The following is an 18,963-nucleotide window of genomic DNA, read 5'->3' on the forward strand; positions in this document are numbered from 1 at the left end:
GGTTCTCCGTCCGACTCCAGACTTTCTTCCTAAGGTGGTCTCTCCCTTCCACCTTAACAAGGAGATTTCCTTACCTTCCTTCTGTCCGGCCCCTGTTCATCGCTTTGAAAAAGCGCTGCATACTCTAGATCTGGTGCGTGCTCTCCGGATTTGTGTGTCTCGCACCGCTGCGCTTAGGCGGTGCACCTCTCTTTTTGTGCTAACCAGAGGGCGGCGCAAGGGTCTCCCTGCTTCTAAGCCGACCTTGGCCCGTTGGATTAGATCGACCATTTCGGACGCCTACCAGAGAGTACTCAGGTGCCTCCCCCGCCGGGGATCAAAGCACACTCGACCAGAGCTGTCGGTGCCTCTTGGGCTTTTAGGCACCAGGCTACGGCTCAACAAGTCTGTCAAGCTGCCACTTGGGCTAGCCTGCATACCTTCTCGAAGCACTACCAAGTGCATGCTCATGCTTCGGCAGATGCGAGCTTGGGCAGACGCATCCTTCAGGCGGCTGTCGCCCACTTGTGAAGTTAGGTTCTGCCTACTTCTTAGTTTTTCTGTTTATTTCCCACCCAGGGACTGCTTTGGAACGTCCCATGGTCTGGGTCTCCCAAAGGAACGATATAGAAAAAGAGAATTTTGTTTACTTACCGTAAATTCTTTTTCTTATAGTTCCGTATTGGGAGACCCAGCTCCCTCCCTGTTGCCCGTTGGCAATTTTCTTGTTCCGTGTGTTATCACCGGCTGTTGTCAAGACAGTTTCCGGTTGTTCCGGCTCTTGCTCTGCTCTACTTGTGGGTGGCTATTCTCCTTCAGCTTTTGCACTAAACTGGCTGGGACTGGCTCACCAGGGGGTGTATAAGCTCAGAGGGAGGAGCTACACTTTTAAGTGTAGTACTTTGTGTGTCCTCCGGAGGCAGAAGCTAAACACCCAAGGTCTGGGTCTCCCAAGACGGAACTACAAGAAAAAGAATTTACGGTAAGTAAACAAAATTCTTTTTTTACAGTAGTATATTTTTCTCTTGCTGAAGATTCTGTGTTTCACCATGGACTCCCATCCGTTGTGTATGTATCCAGTAGACTTTTTTTTGCTGGTTTTCTTCTCTGAAAATCTTAACTGCTATATTTACTTTCTTTATCTAGCCTGAAGAAAAAAGTTACAGAACTGGCTCAAGTTAAGCAGCGTAATAAAGACCTGGAGGCTATCCATTTGAGAAGTGAGGCAGCACTCAGTGCCGCGCTTGATGATAAACGTGATCTGGAAGCTGACTTGGCCAATCTGCAAGCTCAGCTCACTAAGGTAGTCTTTTTACTATTTATCAGTGTGTATTATGTATGGGGAGTACGCCGACTGTTCTACACTAGTGCACAAGTGTGCTCCAAACAACACTGCTGTGTGTGTCACTGCTCGCTCAATACCCTGTGATATTACAATACAGCTGGTTGATTATGAATACGTGAGCGTTTTATGTAGTATAGCTGTTATGCTATATTTGTTCTATAACTGAGGCCATCTATTCATAATAAATTGTAAAAAGGTAATTATTCTATAACTAACACCATGATGTAAAAGTACGTCATATTTTGCATTGACTTGCTGACATATGATGTACCAATACGTCATGGCAATTATGCAGGCACAGTAGCGGTGTCAACATGATAGCCGATTTTGAAGCTCGGCTTAAGAACTCCTGCTGTAGCAGGCATGGTCAGTGCCGGCATACCTTTTGACTGTTTCACCTCCTAAATGCCGCAATCAAGAGCGATCACAGTGTTCAGAAGGTTGAGTGAGGGGGAGGGGGCTCTCACCCGATCGGGACCCTCTACCGCAATGCGACCCCAGGAACCCAGTGGTTGTGGCTCTCACCCGATCGGGACCCTCTACCGCAATGCGACCCCAGGAACCCAGTGGTTGTGGCTCTCACCCGATCTGGACCCTCTACCGCAATGCGACCCCAGGAACCCAGTGGTTGTGGCTCTCACCCGATCGGGACCCTCTACCACAGACCTGGGCAAGGGGCGGCCCGCAGGCCACATCCGGCCCGCCTGCTCTCTGTGACCGGCCCGCCTGCTCTCTGTGACCGGCCCGCCTGCTCTCTGTGACCGGCCCGCCTGCTCTCTGTGACCGGCCCGCCTGCTCTCTGTGACCGGCCCGCCTGCTCTCTGTGACCGGCCCGCCTGCTCTCTGTGACCGGCCCGCCTGCTCTCTGTGACCGGCCCGCCCGTCTTCAGCCGGTGCAGTGGAGCCGGGCTGCAGCGTGCCGAGCAGGAAGAGATCCTGTGCAGGTCCGCACAGTCAGTGCAGGCAGCGGAACGCAGGAGTCTTTCCTCTGTTCCCTGCCGGCACTAATTGTCAGTGACACACGCGCGCGCTCTGACGTTGTCAGTACTGCGCTGCGTGTGTCATTTCAAAAGTTCCCGCCGGGCAGGAGAAGAAGCAGCACAGCAGACGGAATAATTCATCTTGCAGGACCTGCGATGATGTCACGCCCATGTGACTGTGTGGGAGGAGACACAGGATGCCGGGCAGAAAGCAAGACCTGCTGAATGCTGAAGGAGATGTGGACACATGATGACTGGTAATGAGAAAAGAGGGGACATGAGGGGGAGGGGGGCTGCAGGGTGAGTGGCATATGTGGGAAGATGGAGTTGCAGGGTGAGTGGCATATGAGGAAAGATGGAGTTGCAGGGTGAGTGGCATATGAGGAAACATGGAGTTGCAGGGTGAGTGGCATATGAGGGAAGATGGAGTTGCAGGGTGAGTGGCATATGAGGAAAGATGGAGTTGCAGGGTGAGTGGCATATGAGGAAAGATGGAGTTGCAGGGTGATTGGCATATGAGGAAAGATGGAGTTGCAGGGTGAGTGGCATATGAGGAAAGATGGAGTTGCAGGGTGAGTGGCATATGAGGGAAGATGGAGCTGCAGGGTGAGTGGCATATGAGGAAAGATGGAGTTGCAGGGTGAGTGGCATATGAGGAAAGATGGAGTTGCAGGGTGAGTGGCATATGAGGAAAGATGGAGTTGCAGGGTGAGTGGCATATGAGGGAAGATGGAGTTGCAGGGTGAGTGGCATATGAGGGAAGATGGAGCTGCAGGGTGAGTGGCATATGAGGGAAGATGGAGCTGCAGGGTGAGTGGCATATGAGGAAAGATGGAGCTGCAGGGTGAGTGGCATATGAGGGAAGATGGAGTTGCAGGGTGAGTGGCATATGAGGGCTGCAGACTGACAGAAGGATGTGAAGGGGTGCAGAGTGTTTGAGAGGGGTAAGTTGGGGTACAGACAGGGTGAGATATGTGGGCAGGGTGTGTGATATGGGAGTGCAGGCTGTATGGGGTGTAGTGTGTGTGATATGGGGGTGCAGGCTGTATGGGGAGCAGGGTGTGTGACATATGGGGGTGTAGTATATTACAGGTGTGCTATATGGAGGTGTAGTATATTACAGGTATATGGAGGGAGTGTAGTATAATACAGGTGTAGTATATGGGGGGTGTAGTGATGTAGTATATTACAGGTGTGCTCTATGGAGGTGTAGTATATTACAGGTGTGCTATATGGGGGTGTACTATATTACAGGTGTAGTATATAGGGGTGTAGTGATGTAGTATATTACAGGTGTAGTATATGGAGGGGGTGTAGTGATGTAGTATATTGGGTAGAACTGAGGTAATTATATTAGTCCGGCCCTCTAAACCAATCCCAATTTCTCATGTGGCCCCATGGGAAAATTAATTGCCCACCCCTGCTCTACCGCAATGCGACCCCAGGAACCCAGTGGTTGTGGCTCTCACCCGATCGGGACCCTCAACCGCAATGCGACCCCAGGAACCCAGTGGTTGTCATGGCTGCCAGAAGTCAAATTATGGTAATGGTCCAAAAGGTGTTTTGTCGGTATAACATTGCAATACATTAGGACAGTGATGAGGCAAATAAAAGTAAAGTCCCATAAAGGCACTAATTTAAAAAAATTAAAATAAAATACAAGTATTAAAAAATTATGCAGATAAATACAAATATTTATGCAGTAACAAAAATAAACAAACAAGAAAAACATACATATTTGGTATCCCTGCTTCCGAAATTACTATTAACCCCTTCAGCCCCGGGGCACTTTCCGTTTTTGTTTTTTGCTCCCCTTCTTCCGAGAGCCGTAACTTTTTTTTATTTTTCCGTCCATCTTGCCTTATGAGGGCTTGTTTTTTGCGGGACAAGTTGTACTTTTAAATGAAACCATAAGTTTTACCATATGGTGTATTGGAAAACGGCAAAAAAATTCCAAATGCGGAAAAATTGCAAAAAAAGTGTGGTGGCACAATAGTTTTTGGGATGTTTTTATTCACGGTGTTCACTATATGGTAAAACTGATGTGTGGGTATGATGCCTGAGGTCGGTGTGAGTTTGTAGACACCAAACATGTATCGGTTTACTTGTATCTAAGGGGTTAAAAAAAATTCACAAGTTTGTCCGATAAAAGTAACGCACGTTTTGCGCCATTTTCCGAAATACGTAGCGTTCTTATTTTTTGGGATCTATGGCTCAGTGACTGCTTATTTTTTGCGTCTCGAGCTGACGTTTCTAATGGTACCATTTTTGCGCAGATGCTACGTTTTGATCGCCTGTTATTGCATTTTGCGTAAAACTTGCGGCGACCAAAAAACGTAATTTTGGTGTTTGGAATTTTTTTGCCACTATGCCGTTTACCAATCAGATTAATTGATTTTATATTTTTATAGATCGGGCATTTCTCAACGCGGCGATACCAAATGTGTATATTTATTTATTTTTTTTAACCCTTTCATTTTCAATGGGGGGAAAGGGGGGGGATTTGAACTTTTTTAGGTTTTTTATTTTTTAAAACTTTTTTTTTTTTTACTTATTTTACTAGTCCCCCTAGGGGGCTATAGCGATCAGCAATCCGATCGCTGATCGCTATCTGCTGATCACAGCTATACCGCTGAAAACAGCAGAAATAGTCACTTTTTTTCCCTCTGCTCCCGGCCGAGGAAAAACGAAAGTGAAACTTCGTAGCTGCAGGAGTCATCACATGACCCTGTGCTACAATGGCAACCACCGATAGTCACGTGATCACGCACGTGACTTCCGGTGGGGGCGACGGTAAGTAAAAAACATGGCCGCGCGCATTTAGATCTTGCTGCCAGATTTTGGCAGCAAGATTTAAGGGGTTAATGGCCGCGGGTGGAAGCGATTCCACCTGCGGCTAGCAGGCACACATGTCAGCTGTTGAAAACAGCTGATATGTGTGCCGACCGCCGCCGCCTGCCCGGCGGTAGGGGGCGGGGCTTAACGGGACACTCCATGACGGATATATCCGTACATGGTCATGAAGGGGTTAAAGGAAAAAAAAAAAATGCAAAACCTAGGCGTTTTCATCAAATCGCTGGAAAATAAGTGGAATAAAATGTAATGAAGTTGAATGTAAATAAAAATAGAATGGCCTCAGAGGTGCCAAAAGGTAAAAAATCCACATAAGTGAGCACATTTTAGAAACTACACCCCTCAAGGAATTCATGTTTGGTTGTAAAGGTCCATGCTGCAGTAGGGAACAGGGGCATAGTCGGCGGCTCCATGCTCTTCCTGCCTGCCAGCCCCGACACTTGTGTTTATCCAGTCTTAGAAAAGGGGGCATGACTGCATGCCGCCGTACCACCAGTTCTAAGACTACATAAAAGCAAGTATGAGGGGTCTGACAGGTAGGAAGAGCATGGAGCCAATGGCTATGCCCTCATTCTGCAGCACGGAGCTTTACACTGGTCTGTGATGTAACCTCCCATACTGGGGCGGTGAGGAGCAGATACTATTGTATTGATTTACAAGTAATCTAAAGATACCAGAACTGCAGTGGCCAGCTCAGCTTCATAGTGTATGAACAGCAAGGACAGTTTTATCTCCCCAGAGTACCCCTTTAAAAATATTAAGTTTTTAATAGTGATGAGCGAGCACTAAAATGCTCTGTTGCTCGTTACTCGATGCAAGGACGTCCGACTGCTCGGGTGCTCAACTCTAGAAAAGAGTATAATGGAAGTCAATGGGAAACGCCAGCGTTATTCCAGAAGACCCTTCCAGGAGGTCTGAGAAGGGGCAGGAAGATTGTTCAAATGGAATGGGGAAGACGCCTGCACACATCTGACTCCCAAGTCGCTGCTGGGAACAATGTTGTCAGAGTATTACAGCACGTTTACAGAATGACAAAATGGAAAATAAATTTAATTTTACAGGCAAATTAAAAAGAGAAAAAAAACCCTCCTCCTCCACCTCGTAGGCTATGTTCACAGCGTTCTTTCAAAAATGCAGTCGTTTTCTATTTGTCAGGAGAAAAAACACAATTGTATGCATTAATTTTTGAATCTCATAGCTTTTGCTGTAACAGTAAAAATCCGCTTTTAATTTGCATAAAACATTAAAAATGTTGCAAAAATGCAATATGTGAACAAAGCCTTAACAGCTGGGCTAGCAGATGACAGCAGTGGAACATAAAGCCACATCAAATGTTCCTTTGGTTTCTTATTTATTCCCATGCACCCCCTTTCCACCCAATAAAAGGGTATACAGTACATGGTTTGTTCTTTTATCTTGTCGTCCTCCACCACATTAACAGGATCATCATGCGACCCTCGCTCCCAATTTTTAGCGGTCCACCAGGCGGCCCTCACTCTTTTTTTTTTTTTTTTTTTTTTTTTTTTTCCATCCAAAGTGGAGCCATATCTGAGGCTGACAGTCCGCAGTCACTGCTCCTACCCTGTTTAAGTTGATTTAGTGCTGCCTTGGGCATAATAACTGATGGGCGCATCCGCCTGTCAACTGAATATGCTAACAGGTTGACTGTTCTCAAAATGAACAATGCCTGGATTGGCACTGACTTCTCAACACCATTGGATAACAGCAATGCAACAGAAAGCCAATCAAATGTTCCTTTTTTTCTGCTGTATTCTCATGCACCCCTTCCCATGCAAAAAAGGGTATGCAGTTCATGGTTTCTTTTTTCTTGTCTCCTCCACCATCTCAACCGGGTCATCAAGCGGGTCCACTCTAAACGATTTTGGGCTTTTTTATGTTTCTATATTAATCGCTAGTTTATGTGCATTTTGATAACTTTGTTCCCCCACCAGGCTGAAGATGCTCACTCTGTTGCTAAGAGGCAACTGGAAAGTGAGACTTTGATGCGTGTGGACTTGGAGAATCGTTGCCAGAGCTTGCAGGAGGATCTGGAGTTCAGAAAGAGTGCTTACGAAGAGGTACAGAAGTTGTTTTACTGAACTGCGTGATCCAAACTGATCCACAGCGGTGTTCCAACTTTATTTACATTGCAACTTGTAGGAGTTCAAGGAGACACGGAAACGACATGAGCGCAGTTTAGTAGAAATAGATAAAGGCCAGAAGTACGAGTATGAATCCAAGTTGGCCCAGGCCCTCGATGAGCTCAGGAAACAGCACGATGAACAGGTTGGACTCTACAAGGAAGAGATGGAGCAGACTTACCAGGCAAAGGTAATACTTAAGTATTGTTATATGTATATGCACATTAAAGTTGTTATAATATGGCAGGTGATTTTTGATGGTTTGTATGGGAAGGGTGGTAGAGAACTATTACATAATGTTTGGTTATTTGTTTCCTCGCTCTATTAAGTGTCCCACGTGAGACCTACTCCCCGATTTAGCATTATTTTTTTTTTTTTTTTTAATTTTGTTTTTAGTTTTGTGTGTGATGTTCCTTTCTTTTTTGAAGTCTTTTTTTTTTTTTTTATATTTGCTCACCTGTTTGCTTTTTTCCCTCCTCCGTTTTGTGGGTGGAGTCTATCAATTTTAGTCATTTCATCAAGGCACAACTCCAGTATAATCTTTGGTGTATTATGGAGTATGCCATTAATCTTGTGCCACTTTAGAGACATGCGATTTTTTGGTCCTAAAAATAACAATTTTTTTTTTCTATACTTCGTACCAAATTCATGAATAGTGTGCACCATTTTGAAGAATTTGGCTCCAAAAACGGCAATTTATACCACAAGACAAAAGGAAAGTGTCTTATCCCGTTCACCACCCCGGCAACTTTCCGTTTTTGTTTTCTCCCCTTCTTCAAAGAGCCACACTTTTTTCTTCGGCGCTCCATTGGGAGACCCAGACGATTGGGTGTATAGCACTGCCTCCGGAGGCCACACAAAGCAATTACACTAAAAAGTGTAAGGCCCCTCCCCTTCTGGCTATACACCCCCAGTGGGATCACTGGCTCACCAGTTTTCTGCTTTGTGCGAAGGAGGTCAGACATCCACGCATAGCTCCACTGTTTAGTCAGCAGTAGCTGCTGACTATATCGGATGGAAGAAAAGAGAGCCCATATAGGGCCCCCAGCATGCTCCCTTCTCACCCCACTTGCGGTTTGTAAGGTTGAGGTACCCATTGCGGGTACGGAGGCGGGAGCCCACATGCTGTTTTCCTTCCCCATCCCCCTGAGGGGCTCTGAGGAAGTGGGATCTTACCGGCCTCCAAGCCCTGAGGCCGGGCTCCGTCCACAGACCCATTGAACCTGCTGGATAAGGAGCCGGGGTACCGTTCAGGGACAAGGCCCTGCAACATTCAGGTACTCTGTGTCCCCCTATGGACTGGCCGCGCACACTCCAGACTTGCTGGGTGTGCTAGTTCGCCGGGGACAGTAGCGCTGCGCGCTGGGGTTTGAGTCACTGCAGCTTAGCTGAGTGACTTTATGTGTTGGGAACTACCGCGCCGGCCGCTCCGGGAGCGGCGGCGCGGCTGGGACTTGTAGTGCGCCGGGGACTTCCTGTTTGCTTTTTTCCCTCCTCCGTTTTGTGGGTGGAGTCTATCAATTTTAGTCATTTCATCAAGGCACAACTCCAGTATAATCTTTGGTGTATTATGGAGTATGCCATTAATCTTGTGCCACTTTAGAGACATGCGATTTTTTTGGTCCTAAAAATAACAATTTTTTTTTTCTTTACCTAAAATGTGCTGTTTTGTTTTATTAATTTATTTATATTATATTAATATTTTATTAATTTTTATAATTTATTAATGGGGCATGTTTTTTTTCTTCATATTTTTGAATTATTTCCCCCCCCCCCCACTTTTTACTGCATTGAAAGGGAATCTGTCACCAGGTTTTTTTTCTCCCCCCATCTGAGAGCAGCATATAATGTAGAGACAGAAACCCTGATTCCAGCGATGTGTCGCTTACTGAGCTGTTTGCTGTCATTTTGATAATGTTTTCAATGTTGACTAGGTTTTCTCTGCTGCAGTTAGGGTACGTTCACATGAGAAAATCTCACATTGCACTCAGACCTATGTTAGTCAATGAGGCAGAGCCGTTAGTCAGCTTTTTTTCTCATCTAGATTCTGGATGTTAGAAAGTCACAACATGCTGTGATTTGCTGCTGAAAAACTGCCGAGACTCGCCAATACAAGTCAATGGGTGCGAGAAAAAAAACGGACGGCACACGGACCATTCTAGTGACGTCTGTTTTTATAGATACATTACTATCAAGTAGCACAGAACCGTGTAAATGGTCCTGTAAAAGACTAATAGCTGCTGAGAAAAAAACGGATTGCACACTGACAGCACACGGATGACAAGAGAGAAAAAAAATAGTCTACTCTCCTGCACAAGAATGGGAATGTTTTTACATACAATTATGGGAGTCTAGCCTAATACAGAGCTCATGAATATGCTGGACTACCTGACAGCACACCAAGTAGTCCTCTAATGATAATCTCCTGCTGATTAATCAGTGATTTTATTAAAACTACACTAAGCACCTCAGTAAGTGAAACACTGCTGGAATCCGGGTCTCTGCCAAATGTTATGCTGCTCTCAGATTAGGTGGCAAAAACTTGGTGACAGATTCCCTTTAATAGTCCCTTAGGGGACTTGGAGCTGCAATCATCTAATCGCCTGTGCTATACAGAGCAGTGAATCCGCACTGCTCTGTACAGCAGAAATCCTGATCTCCTATGAATGCTGGGTAAACGCTGGCTGGGATACGGTAATGAAAGGCATTGGAGTCATCAGCAGTACCTGGCTGCCATTACAACTCACGGGTGCACTGATGAGCACGCCGAACGATGCATGTCTCCTATCGATGCCTGTTAAATGCCACTGTCTGGAGATTGACAGTGGGATTTAACAGGTTAACAGCCACCGGTGGCGCTCCAATCCAGCCACAGCTATTATGTTTAATCTTTTATTAAAGTTTTAAAAGAGCAGCAAAAGTATTCATACAAACATAACATGTCATAACATCCACAGCGTACACACAAAATCTTGAAAAGTAAGAGTACCCCAACGAGTAAAGAACAGTTATCTACAACCAAATCCTCTACACATTTTTGAGGAAGAAGTCCTTTACCAATGCCTTCAATACTTTTATAGATAAACAGGAAAGATCTAGAAAAGGGAATGAAAAGAAAGCAAGAAATGTGATGGAAAAAGGGCAGCAGAAACCAACAAAAAAAAAAAATCCTCACCCCTATTGCACATACATGCTGTTTCACCTTCCCTCCTGATCTCCAAACACCCCTCAAGAGAACACAATCGAGGGGATAGATCTTGGAGGAGAGGGCAGATGGGAAGAACAGAGCCCTCAGGAGTTTGGGAACAAGGATAAAAATGCCGGAGAGTCTAAAAACGGGATCCAAAGGCTCAATATTTGTAGGAATTTGTCTGTAATGCCATTAAATTCTGCAGACAGGTCTTCCATCTCAGGCTGCTTTCACACATCAGTATTTTGCCATCAGGCACAATCCGGCAAAAACATGAAAAAACGGATCTGGCGTCTGTTGCCGCTGGATGTTTTTCCCCCCATAGACTTACATTAGCGCCGGATTGTGCCGGATGGCCTTGCGTTTCATCCGTTTTTTTGCCGGCAAAATGTACTTGTTCGGCGGCCGGATGAAACGTAGAAATGAACGTTTTTGTGTCCGGGAAAAAAACTGATCGTGCCGGATCTGGCGCCATACGGTGTGTTTTATAATGAAGCCTATGGACGTCAGATCCGGCGTAATGCGGCAAAAACCGTATCCGGTCGCCGGATCCGTGTTTTTTTTTTTTTTTTTAACTGAGCATGCTCCGAATCACACCGGATCTGTCAAAAAACTGAAGGAACTGATGGAAAAAACTGATGCAACAGATCCGCTTTTCTTTGTCGCTCTATTGGGAGACCCAGACAATTGGGTGTATAGGCTATGCCTCCGGAGGCCGCACAAAGTATTACACTTAAAAGTGTTAAGCCCCTCCCCTTCTGCCTATACACCCCCCGTGCTCCCACGGGCTCCTCAGTTTTTATGCTTTGTGCGAAGGAGGCAGACATGCACAGCACAGCTCCACAGATTGGTCAGCAGCAGCTGCTGACCAGGTCGGATGGAAGAAAAGTGGGCCCATATAGGGCCCCCAGCATGCTCCCTTCTCACCCCACTCTTGTCGGCGGTGTTGTTAAGGTTGAGGTATCCATTGCGGGTACGGAGGCTGGAGCCCACATGCTGCTTTCCTTCCCCATCCCCCTCAGGGCTCTGGTGAAGTGGGATCCTATCGGTCTCCAGGCACTGAGACCGTGCTTCATCCACAACTCCTGTGGAGACTGCTGGATAGGAGCCGGGTTCCGTTCAGGGACATGGCCCTGCATCTTGAAGGTACTCTGTATCCCTGTAGGGACCGTGCACGGCAACACCTCAGCTTTGCTGGGTGTGCTAGTGCACCGGGGACCGCGGCGCTGACCGGGTCTATATGTGCCATTACACACTCAGCGTCGCTGAGTGTGTTTATATGTAGGGGCTACCGCGCTAACCGCCGCTGCCATGTGAAACTGCGGCGCGGCTGGGACTTGTAGTTCGCCGGGGACTTCGGCGTCGGCCGCGCTTTTACGGCGGCGACGCTTATACTCGAGTCCCCAGCTTTCTTGCGGCCTAGCTTCCTTTTTCCCGCCCTCAGCCCTGACAGGCAGGGGGAAGGGCGGGACGCTGCACGGAAGAGAGGGACAAACGAGCAGCATGAGGGCTGGAGCATGCTTTGCATACTCCACTCCCCTCACTGTGCACTGTGTGAGACGCCCACGGCTCCCTCCTCTCGTCAGGACGCCGCAGCCATTCCTGTCAGCTCCTCCGACGCTGCAGAGAGGGATTAACCCTGGGAAACCCAGACACGGTCTCTGGTGGCCTCACAACCGCTTTAGGCGGCTGGTAAGCAGCACCTGGGGTGTTACCCCCATGGTGCTGTAGTGTATTGATACATTCTGTGTTATTACTATATACTTTACACTGTATGAGCACAGTTCATTATGGCTATTTACCCTTTTGTGTTAATCAGGGAAAACAATAGCATGGCGCCCACAAAGACAGGGGTGCCAAAAAACAGGATTATTAGGCTGCCTGCGCCGCTTGTACGACCCAGCTGCCGGCAGGTCCCATTGACCCTCATTGTGTGCAATGTGTGGCCCCTGTGGCTCTCTTCTTCAGCCAGAGCATCTGCTAAGAGGGGCCCAGGGGGAGACACCTGTTGACACGGTCCTTAGTGACGGGGATGGAGTTTGCAAAACTCTCTGAGACTATGGCTGAGATACTAGAAGCCTTGCAGTCCAGGCCGGTATCTCAGCAAAGGGACTCTGTTGAATCATTGTTCCCTGGCCCCCCTCAATTGGACCAACAATGTCCTCCCGGGATACATTCCAGGCTGAGGGTTCTGACTTAGACCCCAGCCCCAGACCGACTAAGCGGGCTCGCTTAGAATTTCCCTCGACATCATGTTGTTCAGGGTCTCAGCGGGGGGAATCTCCGGTTGATGATGCGGAGACAGCTGATCAGGATTCTGATCCTGAGGGCGCTCTCAATCGTAATACTCCAGACGGGGACGCCATAGTGAACGATCTCATTGCGTCCATCAATCAAATGCTGGATATTTCTCCCTCAGCTCCTCCGGCGGAGGAGTCAGATTATCAGCAGGAGTAATTCCGCTTCAGGTTCCCCAAGCGTACACCGAGTATGTTTCTAGACCATTCTGATTCCAGAGAGGCAGTCCAGAATCACCATGCTTGTCCAGATAAGCGTTTTTTCTTAGCGCCTTAAGGATACACGTTGTCCTTTTCCACCTGACGTGGTTAAAGGTTGGACTCAGTGTCTCAGAGTGGACCCTCCAATCTCACAGACTGGCGGCTAGATCATTACTTGCAGTGGAAGATGGAGCCTCGCTCAAAGATGCCACTGACGGGCAGATGGAGCTCTGGTTGAAATCCATCTATGAAGCTATCGGAGCTTCTTTTGTCCCAGCATTCGCAGCCGTATGGGCGCTACCAGCTATCTCAGCAGGTCAAGCGCAAATTGAAGCAGCCACATGCACGGCCGCGCCACAAGTGGCATCCATTACCTCCCAAACCTCGGCAACGCTATTAGTGCTGTCCTGGACTCTGCGAGCTGTACGGCGGTTGCGACCGCCAATTCGGTGGTACTCCGCAGGGCCTTATGGCTACGGGAATGGAAGGCAGATTCTGCTTCCAAAAAAGCGCTTAACCAGTTTGCCAATTTGTGGCGACAGGTTGTTTGGCGAGCGTCTGGATGAAGTCATCAAACAATCCAAGGGAAAGGATACATCCTTACCCCAGTCCCAACCAAACATATCCCAACAGAGGAGAGGGCAGTCGAGGTTTCGCTCCTCTCGGGGCGCGGGCAGGTCCCAATTCTCCTCGTCCACAAGGTCTCAGAAAGACAAAGGAGCTCTGATGCATGGCGGTCTAAGTCACGTCCTAAACAGACCACCGGGGGCGCCGCTAACAAAGCGGCTTCCTCATGACTTTCGGCCTCCGCTAGTAGCATCCTCGGTCGGTGGCAGGCTCTCCCGCTTTTGCGACACCGGGCTGCCACAAATAAAAGACCGCTGGGTGAGAGTTATTCTGTCTCACGGTTACGAGATAGTTTACCTCTCGTCCCCCGACTCGATTCTTCAGGTCATCCCCGCCTCCCGAGCGAGCCGAGGCTCCTCTGCAGGCGCGGCGCACTCTGACGGCTGAAGGAGTGGTGATCCCTGTTCCTCTTCAGCAACAGAGCCACGGTTTTTACTCCAACTTGTTGGTGGTCTCAAAGAAGGACGGGTCTTTCCGCCCGGTCCTGGACCTGAAACTGCTCAACAGACGGGTAAAAACCAGGCGGTTCCGGATGGAATCCCTCCGCTCCGTCATCGCCTCAATGTCCCAAGGAGATTTCCTTGCATCAATCGATATCAAAAATGCTTATCCCCATGTACCGATTGCTCCAGAGCACCAGCGCTTCTTGCGCTTCGCCATAGGACACGAATACCTGCAATTCGTGGCACTGCCGTTCGGCCTGGCAACAGCCCCACGGGTTTTTACCAAGGTTATGGCTACTGTAGTAGCGCTTCTACACTCCCTGGGTCACTCGGTGATCCAGTATTTGGACGATCTGCTGATCAAGGCACCCTCTATAGAGGCATGCCAACGCAGCCTTGACGCTACCCTGGAGACTCTCCAGGGTTTCGGGTGGATCATCAATTTTCCAAAGTCAAATCTGACACCGGCCCAATCGCTGACATATCTTGGCACGAAGTTTCATACTCTCAGCGATAGTGAAGCTTCCGCTGATCAAACAGCAGTCACTACGGAAAGGGGTACAATCTCTCCTTCAAGGCCAGTCACACCCCGTGAGGCGCCTCACGCACTTCCTGGGGAAGATGGTGACAGCAATGGAGGCAGTCCCTTTCGCGCAATTTCACCTGCGTCCCCTTCAATGGGACATCCTATGCAAATGGGACAGGAAGCCGACGTCCCTCGTCAGGATCGTCTCCCTCTCTCAGACGACCAAAGCTTCCCTTCGGTGGTGGCTTATTCCCACTTTATTAGCGGAGGGGAAATCTTTCCTACCCCCATCCTGGGAAGTAGTCACGACGGACGCGAGTCTGTCGGGGTGGGGAGCGGTTTTTCTCCACCACAGGGCTTAGGGTACGTGGACCCAGCAAGAGTCCTCGCTTCAGATCAATTTTCTGGAAATACGGGCAGGGTATCTTGCCCTGAAAGCTTTCCAGCAGTGGCTGGAAGGCAAGCAGATCAGAATTCAGTCGGACAATTCCACAGTGGTGGCATACATCAACCACCAAGGCGGCACACGCAGTCGGCAAGCCTCCCAGGAAGTCCGGCGGATTTTGATGTGGGTGGAAGCCACGGCCTCCTCCATCTCTGCAGTTCACATTCCAAGCGTGGAAAACTGGGAAGCGGATTATCTCAGTCGCCAGGGCATGGACACAGGGGAATGGTCCCTTCACCCGGGCGTGTTTCAGGAGATCTGTTGCCGCTGGGGGGTGCCGGACGTCGACTTCATGGCGTCCCGGCACAATAACAAGGTAACGACGTTCATGGCACGGTCTCAAGATCCCAGAGCTCTGGCGGCAGACGCCTTAGTTCAGGATTGGTCGCAGTTTCAGCTCCCTTATGTGTTCCTCCACTGGCACTGTTGCCCAGAGTGTTACGCAAGATCAGGGCCGACTGCCGCCGCGTCATCCTCGTCGCTCCAGACTGGCCGAGGAGGTCGTGGTACCCGGATCTGTGGCATCTCACGGTCGGCCAACCGTGGGCACTACCAGACCGACCAGACTTGTTATCACAAGGGCCGTTTTTTTCCATCTCAATTCTGTGGCCCTCAACCTGACTGTGTGGCCATTGAGTCCTGGATCCTAGCGTCTTCAGGATTATCTCAAGACGTCATTGCCACTATGAGACAGGCTAGGAAACCAACGTCCGCCAAGATCTACCACAGGACGTGGAAAATTTTCCTGTCGTGGTGCTCTGCTCAGGGTTTTTCTCCCTGGCCTTTTGCCTTGCCCATTTTTTTCTGTCCTTCCTTCAATCTGGACTGGAAAAGGGTTTGTCGCTCAACTCCCTTAAGGGACAAGTCTCAGCGCTCTCTGTGTTTTTTCCAGAAGCGCCTAGCCAGACTTCCACAGGTACGCACGTTCCTGCAGGGGGTTTGTCACATCGTTCCTTCTTACAAGCTGACGTTAGAACCCTGGATTCTGAACAGGGTGCTGCTGGTTCTTTAGAAATCACCATTCGAGACAATGAGAGATATTTCTCTCTCTCACGCCTTTCGCAGAAAGGGTTTTTTCTAGTAGCAGTCACTTCACTTCGGAGAGTGTCCGAGCTAGCAGCGCTGTCATGCAGAGCCCCTTTCCTGGTTGTTCACCATGACAAGGTGGTTCTGCGTCCGGTTCCGGACTTTCTCTCTAAGGTGGTATCCCCCTTTCATCTCAATCAGGATATCTCCTTACCTTCTTTTTGTCCTCATCCAGTTCACCAATGTGAAAAGGATTTGCACTTGTTAGATCTGGTGAGAGCACTCAGACTCTACATTTCTCGTACGGCGCCCCTGCGCCGCTCGGATGCACTTTTTGTCCTTGTCGCTGGCCAGCGTAAAGGGTCACAGGCTTCCAAATCAACCTTGGCTCGGTGGATCAAGGAGCCAATTCTCGAAGTCCACCGTTCGGCTGGGCTTCCGGTTCCCTCAGGGCTGAAGGCCCATTCTACCAGAGCCGTGGGTGCGTCCTGGGCTTTGAGACACCAGGATACGGCTCAGCAGGTGTGTCAGGCGGCTACCTGGTCGAGCCTGCACACTTTCACGAAACACTATCAGTTGCATACCTATGCTTCGGCGGATGCCAGTCTAGGTAGACGAGTCCTTCAGGCGGCGATTGCGCACCTGTAGGAAAAGGCCGTTTTACGGCTCTCTTACGAGGTATTATTTTACCCACCCAGGGACTGCTTTTGGACATCCCAATTGTCTGGGTCTCCCAATAGAGCGACAAAGAAGAAGGGAATTTTGTTTACTTACCGTAAATTCCTTTTCTTCTAGCTCTAATTGGGATACCCAGCACCCGCCCCTGTTTTTTTGTGTACACATGTAGTTCATGTTGAATGGTTTCAGTTCTCCGATATTCCTTCGGATCGATGTTACTTTAAACCAGTTTATAATTCTTTTTCCTCCTTCTTGCTTTTGCACAAAGGCCGCACAAAGTATTACACTAAAAGTGTAAAGCCCCTCCCCTTCTGCCTATAAACCCCCCGTGCTCCCACGGGCTCCTCAGTTTTTTGCTTTGTGCGAAGGAGGCAGACATGCACAGCACAGCTCCACAGATTAGTCAGCAGCAGCTGCTGACTATGTCGGATGGAAGAAAAGTGGGCCCATATAGGGCCCCCAGCATGCTCCCTTCTCACCCCACTCTTGTCGGCGGTGTTGTTAAGGTTGAGGTATCCATTGCGGGTACGGAGGCTGGAGCCCACATGCTGTTTTCCTTCCCCATCCCCCTTAGGGCTCTGGGTGAAGTGGGATCCTATCGGTCTCCAGGCACTGAGACCGTGCTTCATCCACAACTCCTGGGAGCCTGCTGGATAGGAGCCGAGTATCGTTCAGGGACATGGCCCTGCTACTTGGAGGTACTCTGTGTCCCTGTGGGGACCGCGCACAGCAACACTCCAGCATTGCTGGGTGTGCTAGTGCACCGGGGACCGCGGCGCTGACCGGGTTAATGTGCCATTACACACTCGGCGTCGCTGAGTGTGTTTATGTAGGGGGACTACCGCACTACCGCCGCCGCCATGTTTTAACACTGCGGCGCGGCTGGGACTTGTAGTGCGCCGGGGACTTCCGCGCGGCCGCGCTTTTATGGCAGCCGCGCTTATTACTTGAGTCCCCGGCTTGTACGGCCTAGTGTTTCCTCCTCCCGCCCACAGCCCTGACAGGCAGGGGTAGGGCGGGACGCTGTACAGACGTGCAGCAGTGAGGGCTGGAGCATGCTTTGCATACTCCACCCCCCTCACTGTGCACTGTGAGGCACCAGTTCCCGCACTTTCGGGGTCACGCCCACGGCTCCCTCATCTCCTCAGGACGCCGGCAGCCATTCCTGTCAGCTCCTCGGACGCTGCAGAGGGGGACAAATTCTGGGAGACCCAGGCAGGGATTCTGGTGGCCTCACAACCACTTTAATCGGGTGGTAAGCAGCACCTGTGGTGCTAGCCCCATTGTGCAGAAGTGTAATTATATGTTTATGGTATATATTTTACACTGTATAGTGCACAGTTGCTTTCTGGCTATATTCCCTATTGTGTTACTCAGGGAAGACATAGCATGGCCCCACAAAAGGCAGGGGTGCCAAAACACAGGCTTACTATGCTGCCTGCGCCGCATGTACGACGCCGCTACCGGCAGGTTCCACTGACCCTCACTGTGTGCACTGCTCGGCCCCTGCTGCACTTACTCAGCCGGAGCCTCTGCTAGGGGGGGCCCAGGGGGCTCCACCTGCTGACACTGTACAGGTGACAGGGACGGAGTTTGCAGTCTTTAAGGATAAACTCTCTGAGACTATGGCTAAGATACTAGAAGCCTTGCAGTCCAGACCGGTATCTCAGCACAGGGACTCTGTTGAATCATTGTTCCCTGGCCCCCCTCAGTTGGACCAACAATGTCCCCCCGGGGATTCTCATAGATACCTGGCTGAGGGCTCTGACACAGACCCCAGTCCCAGACCGTCTAAGCGAGCTCGCTTGACAATTCCCTCGACATCATCATATTGTTCAGGGTCTCAGCGGGGGGAATCTCTGGTTGATGATGCGGAGACAGCTGATCAGGAGTCTGATCCTGAGGCCGCTCTCAATCTTGATACTCCGGACGGGGACGCCATAGTGAACGACCTTATTGCGTCCATCAATCGTATGTTGGATATTTCTCCCTCAGCTCCTCCGGTGGAGGAGTCAGCTTCTCAGCAGGAGAAATTCCGTTTCAGGTTTCCCAAGCGTACACAGAGTATGTTTCTGGACCACTCTGATTTCAGAGAGGCAGTCCAGAATCACCATGATTGTCCAGATAAGCGTTTTTCTAAGCGCCTTAAGGATACACGTTATCCCTTTCCCCCTGACGTTGTCAAGGGCTGGGCTCAGTGTCCCAAGGTGGATCCTCCAATCTCCAGACTGG

General features: G+C 49.4%; 1 protein-coding gene across 1 annotated transcript in view; it reads left to right on the top strand.

Moving 5' to 3' along the window:
* The window catches only part of LMNB2 (lamin B2), a 134,472-nt gene that overhangs the window by 55,549 nt on the left and 59,960 nt on the right, over positions 1-18,963 (top strand). The window contains exons 3-5 of the mRNA XM_075352436.1: positions 1,126-1,282; positions 7,110-7,235; positions 7,318-7,488. Coding sequence (XP_075208551.1) covers positions 1,126-1,282; positions 7,110-7,235; positions 7,318-7,488 — 454 coding nt within the window. The remainder of the gene's footprint in view (positions 1-1,125; positions 1,283-7,109; positions 7,236-7,317; positions 7,489-18,963) is intronic.

This window comes from Anomaloglossus baeobatrachus, chromosome 1 (genome assembly GCF_048569485.1).
Source record: "Anomaloglossus baeobatrachus isolate aAnoBae1 chromosome 1, aAnoBae1.hap1, whole genome shotgun sequence".
Taxonomy (NCBI): domain Eukaryota; kingdom Metazoa; phylum Chordata; class Amphibia; order Anura; family Aromobatidae; genus Anomaloglossus; species Anomaloglossus baeobatrachus.